Source organism: Diabrotica virgifera, chromosome 8 (assembly GCF_917563875.1).
Source record: "Diabrotica virgifera virgifera chromosome 8, PGI_DIABVI_V3a".
Lineage (NCBI taxonomy): Eukaryota > Metazoa > Arthropoda > Insecta > Coleoptera > Chrysomelidae > Diabrotica > Diabrotica virgifera.
The window spans coordinates 224,066,681-224,087,277 of record NC_065450.1 but is presented as its reverse complement, the minus strand read 5'-3'; the positions used below and the strand labels follow the sequence as shown (position 1 = coordinate 224,087,277).

The 20,597-nt window shown below is 34.4% G+C and overlaps 1 protein-coding gene across 3 annotated transcripts in view; it reads left to right on the top strand.

Moving 5' to 3' along the window:
* LOC114336771 (uncharacterized) overlaps window positions 1-17,131 on the top strand; it is a 142,287-nt gene extending 125,156 nt beyond the window's left edge. For all 3 annotated transcript variants that reach the window (XM_050657528.1, XM_050657526.1, XM_050657527.1), the window contains 6 exons: window positions 2,325-2,399; window positions 3,806-4,105; window positions 11,018-11,062; window positions 11,145-11,228; window positions 11,372-11,413; window positions 16,527-17,131. In XM_050657528.1, the coding sequence (XP_050513485.1) occupies window positions 2,325-2,399; window positions 3,806-4,105; window positions 11,018-11,062; window positions 11,145-11,228; window positions 11,372-11,413; window positions 16,527-16,549 (569 nt within the window). In that variant the 3' untranslated portion in view covers window positions 16,550-17,131. The remainder of the gene's footprint in view (window positions 1-2,324; window positions 2,400-3,805; window positions 4,106-11,017; window positions 11,063-11,144; window positions 11,229-11,371; window positions 11,414-16,526) is intronic.
* The last annotated feature ends 3,466 nt before the right edge of the window (window positions 17,132-20,597 follow it).

Genomic DNA, 20,597 nt, shown 5'->3' with positions numbered 1-20,597 from the left:
TTGTATCTCCATGTATACAGGGTGTAACAAAAGTAGAGGTCATAATTTAAATCACATATTCTGGGACCAAAAATAGTTCGATTGAATCTAACTTACCTTAGTACAAATGTGCACATAAAACAAGTTATAGCGCTTTAAAGTTACAAAATGAAAATCGATTTTTTCAATATGTATATCGAAAACTATTCAAATTTTTTTATTGAAAATGGACATATGGCATTCTCATTCTTATGGCAGGAACATCTTTAAAAAAATATCAGTGAAATTTGTACACCCCACAAAAATTTTATGGGGTTTTGTTCCCTTAAACGCTCACAAACTTTTGTGTACGGTCCAATTAAATTATTGTTGTAGTACCATTAGTTAAACACAATGTTTTTAAAACTTTTTTTTCCTCTTAGTATTTTTTCTATAAGCCAGTTCTTATCGAGATGCGCCTTCTTTTTTAATGGACATATGGCCTTATGATTGGGGGCAGATTAGGGGGTTTTGTTCCTATAAACCCCCCCAAATGTTTGTGTACATTCCAATTAAACTATTTTTTGTACCATTAGTTAAACACCGTGTTTTTAAAACTTTTATGCCTCTTAGTATTTTTTCGATAAGCCACCTTTTATCGAGATGTGGCTTCTTTTTTAATATGTTTCAAAATATACCTAAAAATGAAAATTATAAATAAACTTTCAGATTATCAACAGGTCTCTATAATCGTACTTAACCATACACAAATAATATGTAGTGCATTCGACAAATATTCAAAATATCTCTATAAACACTGGCTTATCGAAAAAGCAATGAGAGGCAAAAAAGTTTTAAAAACATTGTATTTAACTAATGGTACCACAATCATGCACAATGGGAAACTCACAGAATCAATCAACATAGACAGTGGAGTCAGACAGGGGTGTATTCTATCTCCAACCATATTTTTGATCTTAATCGACTGGGTTATGAAGAAGGCAACGAAAAATAAAACAGGAATTAGATGGAATGCTTTCGGTCAGCTTGAAGATCTAGACTTTGCGGATGATATATGTCTGGTGTCCGAAAAAAGACAACCAGAAAAAAACAGAAAAGGTGACAAAAGAAGCAAGAAAAATAGGATTAGAGATTGACACAAGAAAAACCAAACTTACGAAGATAAATACGGAAAGAGAAATGGGTATATTCATTGAAGGAGAAGAAGTAGAAAATGTACAGAAATATTGCTATCTGGGAAGCATAATTGACGCTAGCGGTGGAATAGAAAAGGTAATTAATGGAAGGATAACTAAAGCCCAAAATGCATTCTATATGCAATAAATTAACAAACAAAACCAAAATCAGGATATTTAATACAAATGTAAAGAGCATTTTGCTATATGCAGCAGAAACTTGGAAAATAGAGAAAAAGATTATACAAAAGGTTCAAACATTTGTAAATAGATGTCTTAGACGAATATTGCAAATATATTGGCCAAATCGGATAAGTAACAAGGAACTTTGGAGAAAAACTAATCAAGAGCCGATAGACAAAACGATAAATATACGCAAATGGAAGTTTATTGGACACACATTAAGGAAAAATGAAGATGATATAACCAAACAAGCTCTGGATTACCAACCAACTGGAAAAAGAAAACAAGGCAGACCAATGACATCCTGGAAAAGAAATATTTCCAGAGAGCTAGAAGACAATGGGTTAACATGGAAAGAGGTGAAAGCCCTGGCCAGAAACAGAGATGAATGGAGGGAGGCTGTAGAGGCCCTACGTTCCAAATGGAATCAAGAGGAGTAAAGTAAGTAAGTAATGGTACCACAATAGTAATTTGGAACGTACACAAAAGTTTGGGGGTATTTAAAGGGAACAAAACCCCCATAATATTTTTATGTTGTGCACAAATTTCACTATAATTTGTTTTGAGATGTTCCTGCCATAAGAATGCCACATGTTCATTTTCAATAAAAAAATCTATACTAGTTTTCGATATACATATTGGAAAAAATCGATTTTCATTTTGTAACTTCAGAGGTCTGTAACTTTTTTTATATACATATTTGTACTAAGGTAAGTTTGGTTCATTCGAACTATTTTTGGTCCAGAATATGTTATTTAATTTATGACCTGCATTTTTGTTATAGTATAATATGTATATACCTGTATAGTATAATATGAACTGATTTTTTAAAGATTTTATATTTTTCATTAGTCTCTAGTAAATGTGTACCTAACCAAAAAAAATATTGATACCATTTCTTTTACCTCATTTCATACGTAGCTTGTTGCTTTCTTGTATCATTATTTTGTAAATTTTCATATAACTCACATACTTTCTTTTTTAAAGGTATATTTGCAAATCGACGAAAGAATGGAAGACGGAAAGATGGAACTGATGATGACGTTGCAGGACCTTCATCAGGTACGTCATTGAATATTAATAAACTATACGACGTGTCTACTTAAGTTGATAACATGCCAAACTTTTTCAACGAAAACTTTTCGTTTATAAATTTCGTTCGTGCGTCGCCGCTCCTGCAATATTTAGAGGTCACCTAGCGATGGATTCCTATGTAGTTTTGTTTTCTGAATCCAAATCTGAAAACGGCATTTCGCTATCTCTAACCATCTTCGAGATATCCGACCTCAAAGTCGTCAATGTGACGTCACAAGCCTTCTTTAAATATTTATTTTTCTCCGACATAGAAACGTCCTCTCAACTTGTTTTCGTTTGACGCAACTAAACGTCAATATAAAATTGAAATGTCAAATAAATTTGATTTATTTATGTTAATGTAATGTTAAATTACAGTTCACTATTTTCAACGAAAACTTTGTTTATTTTGTATTTATTTATTTTTTCAATAAAATAGTTTAAATATTAATTTTCTGGCAAATATTCATATAAATAAATATAAATAATATGGTATATCCGCTTTAACATCACATAAACGCCTGTAGTCGTAATCATCACGGCCTGTCCGAGACGATTGTTTTATTTGAGCTGTCTACTCATTGATATATAATATTATGTAGTATATTATATTTATGTATTATTATTAGTGTGACCAACTCCAATTCAGTAAAATCCACACAAGGACAAGGCTGAAAAAACACCTGAAATCCGGGACTTCTCAATGATAATCAGGCCATTTTTTAATATAGAAACTTAATATCATCGTTTTATTGATTATTTAACATTTTTATGTTGACAATGATATTTTTTATGGGATTAAGCCACAATTGGTTGTAATGATAGTTATTCCATTTTTGTTAGTTTTTGACGTTTCGATTTCCAATCGGGAAATCGTTCTAAAAAAAGAAAAATTACAAAAAATAGCTGATGTTGGATTTCCATGTAAATATAAATTTAGGTCAATATAAAAATGTAACTATCATTACAACCAATTGTGGCTTAATCCCATCAAAACTATAATGGTCAAACATGCTACAACAAAACAGCTTCAGAACATCAATATGCTAATTACTTTTTACTATCATATTTGTTGAATGATTGAATTTGCTTAAAAATGAGAAGAAAACCTTTAAAAATCAATCCATTCATATTTTAAATTGACCTCAACGAACAAAAAATATTCACTGTTTGTTTGTCATCTATTCTCGGATGTCTGAGATATCTCTGTCGATATCAATTTGAGTTTCAAGGTTGTCCAACAGAGGTGGGGCGTTGATCGTTAAAATTTGCCGGTTTTCGTGTGTAAAACCTTATCTCAAGTGTGTAAACGATATAAAATAAATGTCAAACGCATGCTTTCATTTAATCGTGCTTCATCAACGTTAACATTTACCATTAATACAATCTTCCAGGGCCTTCAGAGCCACCTAGCGGTAGGCCAAGTGCAACCACTTCATTGGACAGCGTCATCTTAAAATGGAATAGGCCATCTTATGATGGAGGCAACATGATTCAAGGTTACGCAGTGGATTACACATTGGTGGGCAGCGACAACTGGGTAACACTCGAAAAAGTATGCCAATCCCATACTTACGTAGTTAAAGATCTGCTGGAACCTGGAGCACAATACGTTTTTAGGATACGGGCTCTTAACGTCCACGGATACAGTAAGCCAAGTCTCGAAACGCAAATTGTACAGTTGGAAGAAGATGGTAAGTATTACTTACTGATAGTTTTATTTTTCTAGGCTAACAAATATATTTAACAATCTAATATATGACACATGCATAACCCAAAAATGGCTAGAATCAACTTATTATAAATCTTCCAAAAAAACTCAATGCGAGAAAGTGCGAAGACTATGGAATTATAAGCCTTATGAGCCATTTATTTAAAACATTTCTACAGGTCATTCACAAAAGAATATACAAAGTGCGAGGAACAACTAACAAGAGCACAATTCGGATTTCATGATGCTCTGGGAACACGAGAGGCCTTTTTTGCTGTACAAGTGCTATTTTAGAGATGCAGGGATGTAAATTGCGATATATACATTAGGCCGGGCCGAAATTTTTTTTTTTTGATTTTTTATTTATTTAAAACATTTCTACAGGTCATTCACAAAAGAATATACAAAGTGCGAGGAACAACTAACAAGAGCACAATTCGGATTTCATGATGCTCTGGGAACGCGAGAGGTCTTTTTTGCTGTACAAGTGCTATTTTAGAGATGCAGGGATGTAAATTGCGATATATACATTAGGCCGGGCCGAAATTTTTTTTTTTTTTTTATTTTTCTACACGGCTAGTTGCCAAAAGTTGGAACAAGTATATACATAATCCTATGCCAAATTTAAGCCGGTTTAAAAAATATTTAACCGGGCCCCCTGGCCCTTAAAAAATTTTTTTTGGGTCGAAAATTTTTTACTCTTTCTTGTATAGGGCTAGTTGCTAAAAGTTGTAAATAGTATTTATATGATCCTATACCAAATTTGGACCGGTTTAAAAAGTAATTAACCGGGCCCCCTGGCCCTTAAAGAATTTTTATTTTGTTAAAAAAATGTTTGGGGCTATCAAAAGAAGCTTATGTTGTCATATTCTACTTAAGCTAATGAAAGATAATACAGTCGCCGGGAAAAAATACTTAAGCTTTTAAATGCCGCTTTAGAAGATCTAAATAAAATTCGGAGATGAGTTAAGGAATACAGACGGCAACTCCAGCATGAGAATAAAATGTTAAACATGTCAATTGAAGAGCTCTACTTTGATGAAAGAAAAGATCAAACCATGGTCTTCGGAAACAAACCATGACCACACAAAATGTCCCTATTCATATTCTGAGCCGATTGGATCCCTTCTTCCCAATTGCGAAAAAATGCCTGTTATTAAATTTAAACCCAAAGAAGCTGTCCTGCCTCTTGTAAATTAAAATGATCTAAGTTCAGATTAATAGTATTTGTTCAAACTATATAAAGCAATAATTGGAGATGTAATATGTTCTCAAAGTTTGGCAGAGAAAAGTTGGCATTCTCAGAGTTTATGTAGCTACAACTGATCCTTGTGAAAGCTTAAAGATTTTAGCTGGTACATGATTTGTTAATACAAGTATATTCTCGTATGACGTTTGAGATAAAAACACAGCCAAGATTGTAATATGGTGCCAGGCATCAATGGAAATTAATCCAGGCCTCAAGAGATTTTCCGAATAATGCCTCATTAATTATCAATAAAGTTATTCAAGACAATGCTTAATTTGCGCTTCCGGAAATCATTTAAACTTGTATGTTAATAGATTCAGGTCAACGTATTAGAGAGGTTGCTGTCAGAAGAATTTTAAAATGTAGGAAGGCTGGTATAAAAGTTGCATTTTCATAGTATCCCAAATACCGATGCAGAAGATTACATAGATCTCATAGACTGGATGACTAGTGCTCTAACAGATCCTCTTCTAATAAATCCTCTTCTAATAATTCTAATTTGGCCGACGAGGAATTGTGGGACATGGTGAAACAAGTTCCAAAGTTTGACAATTTTCCTTGCCATACTCAAGCGGTGGAGAGGTGTGTGAAGATAATTATTACTGATGCGTCAATAAAAGTGTGTGGTGAAGAATCTAGAGATGGTTACATTCGAGTTAAACTTGATGCCAGAAATAATTAGCCGATATTTAAAAGTAAATGTCGATACTATACTTCAAGAAATGAGTAAGTAAAAATGTTGAACAAAGGAGGGCGGGCGGGTGGAACTCATTGTGCAGCTACCTCATCGTGGTGAGTTCTGGGTTAAATGAATATACGAAATAATGTTAAATATGTGCATAATAGTGTAATGTAAAAACCTTTCTTGCCGAATATTGATTCAAGCAAAGATCTGCACAGTTCACAGCGCAAAAATAATAAATAAATATGCATTGTTTACCCCTCTTTTATGTTTTTAGTCCTGGGGGCCGGTTAAATTTTTTTAGATCATGATGAAAATTTTTTAACGAGATAGTAGCATAGATTTTAATATTTTAGACACTAGCCTACCCAAAAAATAAAGCAAAAAAGCAGTTATTAATGTTATCCACCTTGCATCTCCGTCGTATATCTGTACTTCTAGCTCTGTCTCATAGAGTCTTACCATCGATTTTTCGAAGGGTTTTCATCTCCGCTGTTTCGAGCAATCTTTTTGTCCTCTCTGTGTCGGGCCGTGTTTCTACCGCGTATGTCATTATTGGTCTGATGACTGTTTTGTAAATTCTGCCTTTCATTTCTTTTCCGATATTTTTATTTCTCCATATTGTGTCATTCAGGCAACCTGCGGCTCTGTTTGCTCTATTCACTTGATCTTCCACTTCTGTTTCGAGCCTTCCGTAGCTAGATAGTGTGATGCCTAGGTATTTGAACTCCATCACTTGTTCTATTATCTGACCTTCCAGCTCCAATTTAAATCGTATTGGATCTGCTGTTATAACCATGTATTTTGTCTTTTTTGGGGAAATTAACATGATAAATTTTTTGGCGGTTATGTTAAATTGGTGCAGCATACGTTGTAAATCATCTTCACGTTGAGAGATTAATATTTCATCGTCTGCATAGCAGATTATTTTAAGTCAGTTATTTATTACAATCAAACTGCCAAAATCAAAATAGAAAACCAGTTAACTGATAAAATTGCAATAGAACGAGGAGTACGACAGGGCTGTATTTTATCTCCACTACTATTCAATATTTACTCTGAATGGGTATTTAAGGAAGCTTTAGGGTCGATTCCCACTATACCTCCCGTTTACTTTCCATAACCATTCCATACACCTCCCATTAAAATTCTATTCTCACTATACGTTCCGTTTACTTCCCATACACGTTCCATACACCTTCCATTAATTTAACCACCATTCTTACTAGACGTCGCGTTTACTTTCCCCATTTAATATTCCACACATTTTGTACCGGTTTGGTAACATTTTACCCTAAATTTTTGATTCGAATAGACGTGTTTTTTCCGGCTTGATGAAATATGTGGTATGAAGAAAATTTAATAATAGAAATGTAAAATATACATGCGGACCAATGTAAAAAAAGGTTATTTCACATTTGTTTTCTTACCGGCTCGTCGCGGCGTGAGAAATACAAAATAAGATTTACTGTTTTATTTGGGCATAAGCCACAATTCGAGTTTGAAATAAAGTTTACTTGACGTTTCGACTTTCACTTCGGAAATCGTTATCAATATAAAAAAAACATTCATAAATTAAAAATTTAACTTTGTTTCTGGTGAAGCAACGCAGTTGGAACGAGCAGATAATATATTATAATTGTGTCACCGGAAAGCGAAAAAGGTAACGCACAACTTGGAAGAACCTATAGATTTCTATCTTCGTTTCTGGTGAAGCAACGCAGTTGTAACAAGCAGATATATTATAATTGAGTCACCAGAAAGCGAAAAATTAACGCACAACTTGGAGGAGCCTATAGTTTTCTAACTTCGCTTGTGGTGAAGCAACGGAGTTGGAACAAGCAGATATATTATAATTGGGTCACAAGAAAGCGAAAAAGGTAACGCACAACTTGGAGGAGCCTATAGTTTTCTAACTTCGCTTGTGGTGAAGCAACGGAGTTGGAAAAAGCAGATATATTATAATTGGGTCACCAGAAAGCGAAAAAGGTAATGCACAACTTGGAGGAGCCTATAGTTTTCTAACTTCGCTTGTGGTGAAGCAACTGAGTTGGAACAAGCAGATATATTATAATTGGGTCACCAAAAAGCGAAAAAGGTAACGCACAACTTGGATGAGCCTATAGTTTTCTAACTTCGCTTGTGGTGAAGCCACGGAGTTTGAACAAGCAGATATATTATAATTGTGTCACCGGAAAGAGAAAAAGGTAACGCACAACTCGGAAGAGCCTATAGTTCTCTAACTTCGCTTGTGGTGAAGCAACGGAGTTGGAACAAGCAAATATATTAGTATCGTTCGCGGTACCTGTTCCGTACTTGTCCAGGATTACTTCGCATGCGCACTTTAAAAATCGCATGCGCACTTTAATAAAAAGAACGCTCTTTTTTAAAGTGCGCATGCGAAGTAATCCTGGACAAGTACGGAACATGTACCGCGAACGATACTATTATAATTGGGTCACCGGAAAGCGAAAAAGGTAACGCACAACTTGGAAAAAGCTATAGTTTTCTAAGTTCGTTTCTGGTGAAGCAACGCAGTTTAAACAAGCAGATATATTGTAATTGTGTCACCGGAAAGCAAGAAAGGTAACGCACAACTTGGAAGAGCCTATAGTTTTCTAACTTCGCTTCTGGTGAAGCAACGGAGTTGCGACAAGCAGATATATTATAATTGTGTCACCGGGAAGCAAAAAAGGTAACGAACAACTTGGAAGAACCTATAGTTTTCTAACTTCGTTTCTGGTGAAGCAATGGAGTTAGAACAAGCAGATATATTATAATTATTGTGTCACCAGAAAGCGAAAAAGGTAACGCACAACTTGGAAGAACCTTTAGTTCTCTAACTTTGTTTCTAGTGAAGCGACGCAGTTGGAACAAGCAGACATATTATAATTGTGTCACCGGAAAGCGAAGAAGGTAGTCCCTGAAATGTTCAGGACTATATATCCTAGGATGTATAAACGAATGGACACTAAATAGAAGAAAAAAGAATGGAACAACCACATAGCAGAATAGAGAGACACGTGTAGTCAAAATAGCAAGAAATAAATCACCAATCGATAGAAGTATCGGCCGAACAAGCAAAAAATGGAGTGACAATATTCCGTAGAGGTTATCAATCCGCCGATGAACCAGCGGAATTGCTTAAGAAGATATTGGATGAAGAAAATATATTTTAATTCCTTGGCAACAGCCGCCCAAAATATTGCCGTCTTTAAATGTACCTATTATCACTGTATTTTTTATTTTCAAAATTAAAAAATCATGTCAGACAAGTTCTATAAATTTTTTATTGTCCAAATTTTTCTCACCATCTATTCCCCCTATCCATAACCGCTATGTATTCCCCAATCCATACTCTACCCGACAAGTCACACCTTGTCGTAGAAAAAAATACGTGACTGAACCGCGAGGTAATAGCAATATTCACATTATCCATAGGGTATACGAGACGTCGCCGAAAAATACGTGGCCGATATTGAACGCAAAGCTTCGGGAATGGTAGGTAAACGTAACGGAAAGTGGGCATATACTATATGATTTGTATTTAATAATATTTTATGGAAACGGAATGCCATGCATATTGAAAGTAAACGGGAGGTATAGTGAGAATCGACCCTTAGACGGTTGTACGAAAGAAGTATTAATGAACAGTGAATGGTTGAATATATATCATTAGATGCAGATGAAACCATAGTTTTTGCCGATAATCTGAATGATTTACAGATATTAACAAATCGTATAACAGAAGTCAACAACACATACGGACTAGCTCTTAACATAAAGAATACCAAGTTTATGACAATTAGTAAAAAACCAATACTAAACGCTCAACTTACAATTAACCAACAGAATATCGAAAGACTTGAGCAATATACATATCTGGGTACGAATTTAAATAGCCAATGGGACCACTCAACAGAAATTAAACAGCGAATAATAAAAGCGAAAGCAGCATACGTTAGAATGAGACCCATTTTCAACAGTCGAGACATATAATTAAAATCAAAATACCGTCTGTATTCTCTTTTATTTCAAGTTGAATACACCGATTTCAGCATGCACCAAAAAAAGAAACTCTTCTCACCTACCATATCTCTTTTTGTAATATAACTAGAAGATGTATGAAAGAACGAATCTCTTTGTTTTTTTATAAGCTACAAAAATGTTTTGTATAGTTTTTTTCGTTAGATGCATAGATTTTAAGGTGTTCGCAATAAACCGCCCGAAAAGCTGTCATTTTTCAATGAAAACAGCCAATTTTCAACCACGAATAACTCAAAAATTATTGAGTTTACAAAAAAAATTATTGAACAGTTTTTGCTTAGAATTAGTTTCTCTAGCCACTTCCGTAGTTATTTTAACAAAAAAAATTTACACCCCCGAGAAGGGGTGGGAACCACCCCTAAGATAAAAGCGCACATCGACATAGGGTAGACTTTGTTTCTTGAGATATTCTCTACTTATTGTGAAAATATCAAGTAAATCGATGTAGTAGGATGGAATTCGGAGCCAAATAACCTCATTGACTGACCCAGAGTGTGACCAATAAGTTTTCAAATCTTTTAAAAATATGTATTTGCTTTTTTTTCAAATGTATTTCATTTATTCAAAATGGTACCACCACTCGCTTCCTTCCATTTTCTTTTTCTTCTTCTTCGTCTTAACAATTCACGTCCACATCTGAACATAAGCCTCTTCAGTCTTCCTTTCCATTGCGCTTTTTATTGTACGCTACTTGTAGCTAATTTTTCCCGGAAGTCCCTTTCAGATCATCTGTCCATCTCATAGAAGGTCTGCCTCTGGGTCTTTTGTGTTCGTATGATCTCCAGGTTAGAACTGTTCTGTGCCATTTGTTAAGATCGCTCCTAGCTACATGTCCAGCGTATTCCCATTTCAATTTTAATTATGCTCTACTGCATATAAGAACCAGTTACTAATTTCTCACTCAATTTTTATTCCAGATTTCCGGGATTCACTTGTTCTTCCAAAAATAACTAAAAGAAGAAGTAAGTACTTTGTACAAGTCATATATCATTTGTATAATTATTGCAAAATTTATGTATAACTAACGTCTCTTATCTTTTCCAGATACGTTGGTGAATGAAAATAGGCGACAAAATGGAAAGCGGAAGCTGGAAATTGAAGATGATGCTGTCGCAGGCACTTCATGGGGTAGGACATCAATAATAAACTTAATCTAAATTGCGAAGGTGCTTTGGCATTACGTCGATAGATGGCGCTGCGCTAGTGTCAAATCACTTTCTTATCTACGAACATACTGTGCTCTTACTTATTTTTGTAATATATTGTTTCAGGCACCCTGGATTCGTCTGATGCTACAAAAAGAGGTAAAAAAAGTAAGTATCTTTTGCTGACAAGAGCCATTGTCTACTCTTCTTCTTGTTCTTCTTCTTTTACTTCTTGGAGATCTTTCGATCTGTGTAATTGTGAAGCTGCCTCTGGTTAATTTCCTGGGAAGTAGACTGCCAACTATCCCTCCATCTTTTAGGTGGTCTTCCGGGGGGTCTTGAACCGGGCGGGTTGCTTTCTAGGGCAATTTTTGGGAGTCTATTCTCATACATTCGTCTTACATGGTTGTACCACATCCTCTTGCGCTGCCTTCCCCATCTTATAATATCTTGAATTTTGCATTGCTCTCTAATGTCTGTATTTCTCACTCTGTCTCTCCTTGTTTTCCCCATTATTGTTCTTAGGGTTTTCATTTCGGCAACTCTTAGCATCTGTTTCGTTTTGTTGGTGTCTTCGCGCACTTTGTCTACTCAAGTTTCAGAATGCTAATAAAAATAATACAGTGATAGAAAAAGTTGATTTTAAATATGAAACCTGTGAAACATCATTTCTGCTGACTTTACAGGTCGCCCAAGAGGTTTAGTGAATGTTATCTCACGTTTTGTTTATTTGACATTGAATTGAATCACGCTATATTTTGGTTATTTCTGTGTCATCGTCAAGCTTATATTTTAATCATCATCATCATCCAGTCTCAAAAGTCCACTGCTGAACAAAGGCTTCTTCCTCGTTTCCATCCCCATCTATTTTACGCCGCTCTCATCCAATTTTTATTTAGTTTTCTTAAATCGTCAGTCCCTCATGTAGTAGGTGGTCGACCGACGCTTTTCTTGTTTTCCCTTGGTCTCTATTCCAATAAACGCTTTGTCCATCACCCATCTGTCATTCTAGCTATGTGTCCCGCCCATCTCTTCTAAAAGTTTCTCTCAGTTTTCCATAATACGCTGCCCACTCAAGACCTATTCTTTTCATCAGTTCATGGGTCTGATTATCCCTGCCAGTCATAATTTCATACCCTAGGTATTTATATTTATTTATGGGTTTTGTATATTGTTCACCAATACTGATGTTCTGGTTGAGTACTAGATTTGTCATTATTTTTGTTTTCGAGATGCTTATATTTTTAAACCTCTATTTTTCTGTAGCCACAACGAGTTCCTGTAACATCTCTCTTGTCATTCCCAAAATGTCAGCTAATATGACTATATCATCGACGAAACGTAAGTTGTTTAGATATTTTCCATCTATTTGATTCCCTTTGTCGGCCAATCCAAATTCTTAAAAGCATGTTCCAGCACTGTATTAACAAGTTTAGGTGACATTGGATCTCCTTGTCTAACCCCCATTGTATTCTTATGCGGTTACTATTATAGGGTTATTTTTATGCGGTAAATGTGTATTATTGCGGCCTGTAGGTATATATTAAGCCTGAGCTCAACAATGTCAAAATCTTTGTGAAAATGGATAAATATTGGCAATAGAGGTTTATTTCTCTATTAGAAATTTTTATGCTTTGACGGTCATTAGTTCCATATATTTTTTTTTTTCGGAATCCTGCCTGTTCTCTTGGTTGATAGTTTGAAGTAGTTTAATTTTTTCAAGGAATATATATCTCCTCCAAATTTTAGTACTTCTAACACTATTCCATCTTTACCTGGAGGTCGTTTATTTTTCATTTTCTTCAGGGTCTCTTTGATTTCTGATTTTTTTATATCAGTCATTAAATCTGATCATTGGTTTAATACCTCAGTTTTTACAGTAATTGGGGGTTGCATATTGATGTCTTTTTCTATTATCTATATAGCTCTGTGTATAACTCTTTAACTATTGTTAATATTTCATCGCTGTTCGTAGTTTCTTCTGCAGTTCTGTTTCTCTGTTGGTTAATTTCTATTTTTCCCTTTTGCACGCTCCTTCTCAAAACTTTCATATTCGTATTTTGTTCTATTGTTTGTTTAGTTTTCTCTACTTTGTAGTTTTTACATTTCGTCTTATTGCCTTTGTGATCGTCTTATTTATTTTAGATAGAGAGAAAAGGATGAAAAACTAAGCCAACCTACGAAAATCCTTATAAAGTATGGCGACAGATGGAAGGAGATAACATATACAGTATACCGTTATCTGCTTTCGTCTGTCGCCATACTTCTGTGCTTTATACGCTCACAGTGCGTGAGCTGCAGTGGATTGGTTAAATTTTTATATTATTTTCTATCTATCTATAACTAGTTGTCTCGTTTCAATTCTATCTACACTGGAATATACAGTATGTGTCCTCCTTCTAATAACTTCATTCCTGATGCGATCTTTTTTGGATATACCACACGCTCTCGTTAGATAATCCATTTTTACTACTTCTATTCTTTTTCTATCTTTTTTCGTGATCTGCCCAACTTCTACCCCATAAGTCATGATAGGCTCTACCAAGGTACTATATATTGTCAATTTCGTTTTTTGTGTCTTATATCTTGCCCTGCTGCGTTCTCCTTTCGATGTCTCTTTTGGTAGTGCCTTTAGATATTATAGATCCGAGATATTTATATTCTTTACATATCTTTGTGGTTCTAATTTCTAACTCTGGATCTTCTTCATCATCCCCTATTTTAAGGTACTCTTTGACATATTCATATTGACGTCCCATTTTTCATATTCTTTCTTTAGTTTTCTAAACATGTAGTCCATGTCTTCCTCATCATTAACTACTCGTCCAGAAAGCCACTGCGCATCCACTAGGAAAAATATTCCGATTCGGATTTTTTGCACAATCGTACTCAAAAAGGACCCCTTTTAACAAATTTGCATGTTGCCAGGACCAAAAGATGATCAAAAATTTTTTAAACGTTTTTTTCCTAAAATTATTATTTTTGCATCGAACAAAGTTTTTTTAGGTTTTTTGGATCATTTCAAACAGAAAAGGTCTTTAGTGACTTTTCTCTAAAGTTGATAGTTTTTGACATATTATAAGCGATTAAAAATTTAAAAACTACGAAATCGGCCATTTTTAACCCTCAGAAACTATGTGAAAATTGAACATTTCGATGTTGCCAAGGTAAGAAGATATTCTGTGAACATCGATTGATGAAATCCCGAAGAGTTTTTTGTAATACAATATCGAAAACCCCTTTGTTTTTTAATTGCCAATCAAGCGGGCGCTTGATTGGCAACAGTTGCATGTATATGTAACATGTGTAAATAATGTGCGGAAAAATATTTCGATTCAATTTTTTTTTCACTATCTTGCTTGAAATATCCCCTCTTAACAAATTTGTATGTTACCCGGATCAAAAAGTCAAAAAAATTTTTAAACGTTTGTTTGGTTTTCCTAAAACTAATTTTTTTGCATCGAACAAATTTTTTTAGGTTTTTTGGATCATTCCACATAGAAAATATCTTGTGATTTTTCTGTAAATGTAATAGTTTTCGAGATATAAGCGATTGAAAATTTAAAAATTGCAAAATCGGCCATTTTTAACCTTCCAAAACTATGTGAAACACCCAAAATTTCAATGATACCAAGGTACGTAGATATTCTAAGAATATCAATTGATGAAGTCCCGAAGAGCTTTTTCCAATACAATATCGAAAACCCCGTTGTTTTTTAATTGCTAGTCAAGCGGTCGCTACACTATTTTTAACCGTTGTATGTATACATTGTATGTAATTTGCGTAAATATATGTGCGGAAAAATATTCTGATTCAATTTTTTTTCACCATCTTGCTTAAAAAGGTTCCCTATTAACAAATTTGAATGTTGCAGGGTCAAAAATGGGTCAAAAAAATTTTAAACATTTTTTTTAAACTTAAAATGTTCTCCGATTACCTATTATACACATGAAAAGGTTGAAAATAGTGTCGTTCCCGCTTGATTAGCAATTAAAAAACAAATGGCCTTGGTATCATTGAAATTTTTGGTGTTTCACATAGTTTTTGAAGGTTAAAAATGGCCGATTATACAATTTTTAAAATTTCAATCGCTTAGGTTATATCTCGAAAAAAATTAGCTTAAGGAAAAAACAAACAACAAACGTTTAAAAAATTTTTTGACTTTTTATCTTGGCAGCATACAAATTTGTTAAGAGGAGATATTTTCAAGCAAGATGGTGAAAAAAAAATTGAATCGAAATATTTTTCCGCACATATATTTACGCATGTTACATTTCATGCAACGGTTGCCAATCAAGCGCCCGCTTTCGATACTGTATTGCAAAAAACTCTTCGGAATTTGATCAATCGATGTTCAAAGGATATCTTCTTAGCTTGGCAACATCGAAATTTTCAGTTTTTCACATAGTTTTTGAGGTTTAAAAATGGCCAATTTCGCAATTTTTAAATTTTTAATCGCTTATATGTCAAAAACTATCAACTTTAGAGAAAAGTCACTAAAGACCTTTTCTGTTTGAAATGATCCAAAAAACCTAAAAAACTTTGTTCGATGCAAAAAAAATATTTTAGGAAAAAACCAAAAAAAAAACGTTAAAAAAATTTTACCCACTTTTGGACCTGGCAACATGCAAATTTGTTAAAAGGAGTCCTTTTTGAGTAAGATTGTGCCAAAAATCCGAATCGGAATATTTTTCCTAGCGGATGCGCAGTGGCTTTCTGGACTATACGACTATCTGTTCATCTGCGAAAAACAAAGACATTTACCACCACCTATGTCTATTCCCATTCCGGATACTTGTTTCCTGCACTGCTGTAGAGATGATTGAATATATATTTTAAATAAAATTGGAGACAGACAACATCCTTGTTTAAACCCCTTTGTTATTGGAAATGATTCAGATATTATAATGATTCAGCATTTTTGTATATATTTGCGATAGCATCCACATACTCTCTACTGAGACCTACTTTCGTCAACGTTTGAAACAGTTTTTTCAAAGGGACCGTATCGTATGCCTTCTTCAAATCTACAAACAATAGGTGGGTAGATAGATTCCTTGCCTTTCGTTTTTCTATTACCTGCTGCAGAACGAATATATTATCAGTGCACGATTTTCCTGCACGAAACCCACTTTTGTTTTTCCGTGTCTTCGTATTCTGATTCTATTCTTTTTTATTCGATTATTCTTTTTTATTCTATTCGATTATTATTATCTACATATAATGTATTTATCACCATTTTACAGTTGGTTATAATTTGTTTTTTCTTGTCATTTGCAGGTCGATCGAAAAAGACCACGTGATACCATCTCGGACCGAATGAAAGCGTTGCCGTTGGGAATCAAAGGTGGATTGAATCAACCGTTTGTTAATTGTACAAAACGCATATTTTGATTGTCCAACAAGCAATTGCCACGTTTCACAGTTCGTCGTATTTAGAATGGACATTTTTTTTTAATTGATTGTACATAATATTGTAAATTAAGCTAGTGTTTGTTGGGCGTGCAAAGTATCATCAAATAAGTGAATTACATTGTACTTCGTATGTGAATAGACCAGGATCTTGAGTATTTCCGAAGGAAGTAAAAAAATTACTAACCTAATAACTGCACACATGGGAAAAGTCTAGGGATATTTTTAAAAAGATACGGTGGTATTTAATAGACAACAAAATTTGTTGAAATGTCAAACATAACTACACTAAATTCCACTAAGACATGCAGTGCATGTAAACAAAGATTATAGTTGTTAAAGGTGTCAAAAAGGAATCTACTCCTTCCATAGTAACCTTATATTATGAACATCAAGTTATCACTTTGTCTCTTTTCTCGATTATTAGATTTTATTGTATAGTATATAAATTACTGTAGTCACCGAATACATAGTTAGTGAAAAAATAATCCTGTTAAATAATTTACGCGATTATACAAGTAACTGTTATCCAAAAATATTCAAAACCTGAACGGAAATAGCCATCTCTTATGTTGCCGATGACGACATCGCTGTCAACTAATGTTTACATCCAGTGGATGTCTCATGCAAGTAAACTGTAGAATGTCTTTCGAGACAGTTTTACAAAATATGGGCTTAATAAAAAAAACAAAATTAATACAAAGTGTGGTATCCACCCTGGTTTATTATAGACGCAGAGGCAGCGCTGAAAAATCTCTTTGAATTTACTAAAGCTAGATTTTTCACAGTTGATTACTGTGATTGTGTAGAGAAACATACTGCGGTCGGTCAAGCGAAACGTAGAACAGGGGTTACTGAGAGGGTATCAAAGTTGCTTTCCTACGAAGGTAATTAAATCCATTTACTAAGGCTGAAAATCAGTACACACATTCTAAATTAAATATAAATAAAAGTTATTATAGTCGGTCAGCTGTATGACGGGACAGAGCCGGTCGGTCGGCCCCAATGAATGTACAGGGTTATTCACTATATGTTGACCCCCTTGTAAACTGCTATATTTACAGAATTAGAAAAAAATGTAAAATACAAAAGTTATTCGATTTTTAAATTATGATTTTTTGACATATTATGTATCGTACTAGTGACGTCATCCATCTGGGCGTGATGACGTAATCGACTATTTAAATGAGAATAGGGGTCGTGTGCTAGCTCATTTGAAAGGTTATTCAATTCCCTATTCAGTAATATAAACGTTAATATGAATAATTATACAGGGTGTCCAAAAAATATTTTTTTAATTAAATTAATTGTTTATTAATTCAAAAAAAATTTTGTACACCGTGTATACATAATTATCTTAATGTTTATAGTACTGTATAGAGAATTAAATAACCTTTCAAATGAGCAAGCACACGACCCCTATTCTCATTTAACCCAGATATTACTGAAACTTTTATTGTTAACATTTTGAATTAATTTCGAATTTTCATGGAAATTATAGCATATGGAACCAAAAAACACAATCATATATTTTTTTTATGACGATACCTGTCAAGTTTTGACATGTTCTTTTAAAAGGACGGTAGTAATATACGGTACCAGATATCATATATATTTTATTAGTATCAATTTACAAAGAATGAAAGGATTTAAAACAAAATTTTGGATGTAAAGGTATTTTGCACTTTTCACACAAAAACTGGACTTTTTTGTGACAATATCCACATCGCGATTGCTTTTCTTGATAAAGAACCAAGTGGTTAATACTGTCATATCTTGAATTGGCTACCGAATTCGAATTCCGCTTAGAAGGTCCGCGTTTTGTTTCTTTTTTAAAAGTTTCCAAAATATTAGTTGCAATAGATCTTCTAAATTCAAGTTGATCCAGTTTACCGTCTTGAGTTTTGTGAATCTGCCACGCATTTTGAATAGCCATATCAACGCAATGAGCAAAAAGGGGAAAATACCATTTCTTTCCTCTTATGGACACTCGATATAAACTGATGTTCTGGTCACTGCGATCAACGCCGCCCATGAAGTTGTTGTATATTCTAACAATATTTGGTTGAGGAACTTGAATATGTTTTTTCTCTGCTTGTGAAAATCTCTTTACAGAGAAGCAAGGCATTACTGGTACAAAATTGGAAGCAATAGAAACGATATTATTATCATGCCAGCGGCAAACCACTATTCCTGTATTTTTATCAAGACGATACTCGTATTTACCACGTTCAGTTTTTTTCATAATAGATGAACAGGGTAAAGGGCATTTCATGGTGCGATTTTCCCTTACAGTGCCTGTACCAAATATGCCTCTTTGTTTTAGCTCATGCAGTAAATGAATAGAAGTAAAATAATTATCAAAAATAAGATGGAATCGCCTTTGAGGCCATACTTCATTCAATCTGTCTGCATAGGATAGAACTACTGATGCACCCAATCCAAGGACTTTATATTGTTCAGGTATTGTAGTGGAATTACCTTGGTAAGGAGAAAACCAAACTATGTATCCCAGACGAAGGGCTCCTACCCACATTTTGTACCCCCAACGGATTGGTTTTCCCCTGATGAATTGTTTTGTGGGATGGCGACCAAAATACGGAACCATTGCCTCATCTATGCTGTGATGTTGTTCTAAAGGGGAAAATTGTATAAATTTTTTGTTTATTACGTCGAACAGGGGTCGCATCTTGGCAAATCTATCAAATTTATCTAATGGCAAGTTATTGCAAACATGCAAAACTTTCATTATGTGGGAAAATCTATCCCTAGATATAGCAGCTACCACCATTGCGTTGTGCGAATCGTCACGATTTTCCCAGTACATGTACCTTTTCGGCACAACCACAACCACTCAATACAAGAACGCCTATAAAACATCGAATCTCATTTTGAGTAATGTCGTTCAAAAGATTTCTTTGTCCTGCGTAGATGTTAGTGTATTCGGTAACCAAATTGATGACTTCATCATCAAAAAACAAATTGAAAATTTCCATCGGCGACTGAGTCATTTTCGGTCCAAATTGAGTTTTCCAGTAAGTACAATCAGGGTGTTGATACAAGTCTCCTTGAATCCAGTGTGCAGATATTCTCTTCTCTAATTGATGGGGCAGCTTTTCCTTGGAAAGAAACAAAGCCAATGGTATATTGTCATCATCCGAATCTTCTTCTGGTAGGCTGGAATTCACAGAATCTTGTGGTAATTCAGTCGCGTTGTCAAAAACAAGTTCTACATCGTTTCTCAACTGACTACCCGGTAAATTATTTATTGTAGTTAGTTCTTCATCGCCGGAGTCGCAATCGGTGACATCATCATTGGCATTTTCTGGGGGAAATATGATCAAACCATCTGGAGGAACTGGGATTTCATCAGAATCAAGCTCTTCTAATAGCTCATGCAATTTGAGAGGCCTCCTGAAACAATACGCACGTTGGTAGTACTAATTACTACCGTCCTTTTAAAAGAACAAAATGAAATCCCAAGCGGCGAGCCTTTGAAACAACGTGACAACTATTCGAGCCAAGAATATACGTACATAAGTCCCTATTATACAATAATCCACATGCCAATGCCGTGAAATAACAGTTTTTTAATTCTAGACTTACCTCCAATTATAAGCATCCATTTTGTAGTCCAAAACCTGGCAATTTACACAGATAACCTCACAATTACAGCATGTGCGCGCACTAAAATCGTTAAAACTTGTCGAATGCTGGCTCTTGAAAACACTCCATCTAGAGCCATCTATCAGTTGGTAGCTGTACTAACCTAAATTACGCATAATTTACACTGCCTTTTAAAAGGACGGTAGTAATATCTGGGTTAAACAAATAGTTGATTACGTCATCACGCCCAGATGGATGACATCACTAGTACGATATATGTCAAAAAATCATAATTAAAAAATGGAATAACTTTTGTATTTTACATTTTTTTCT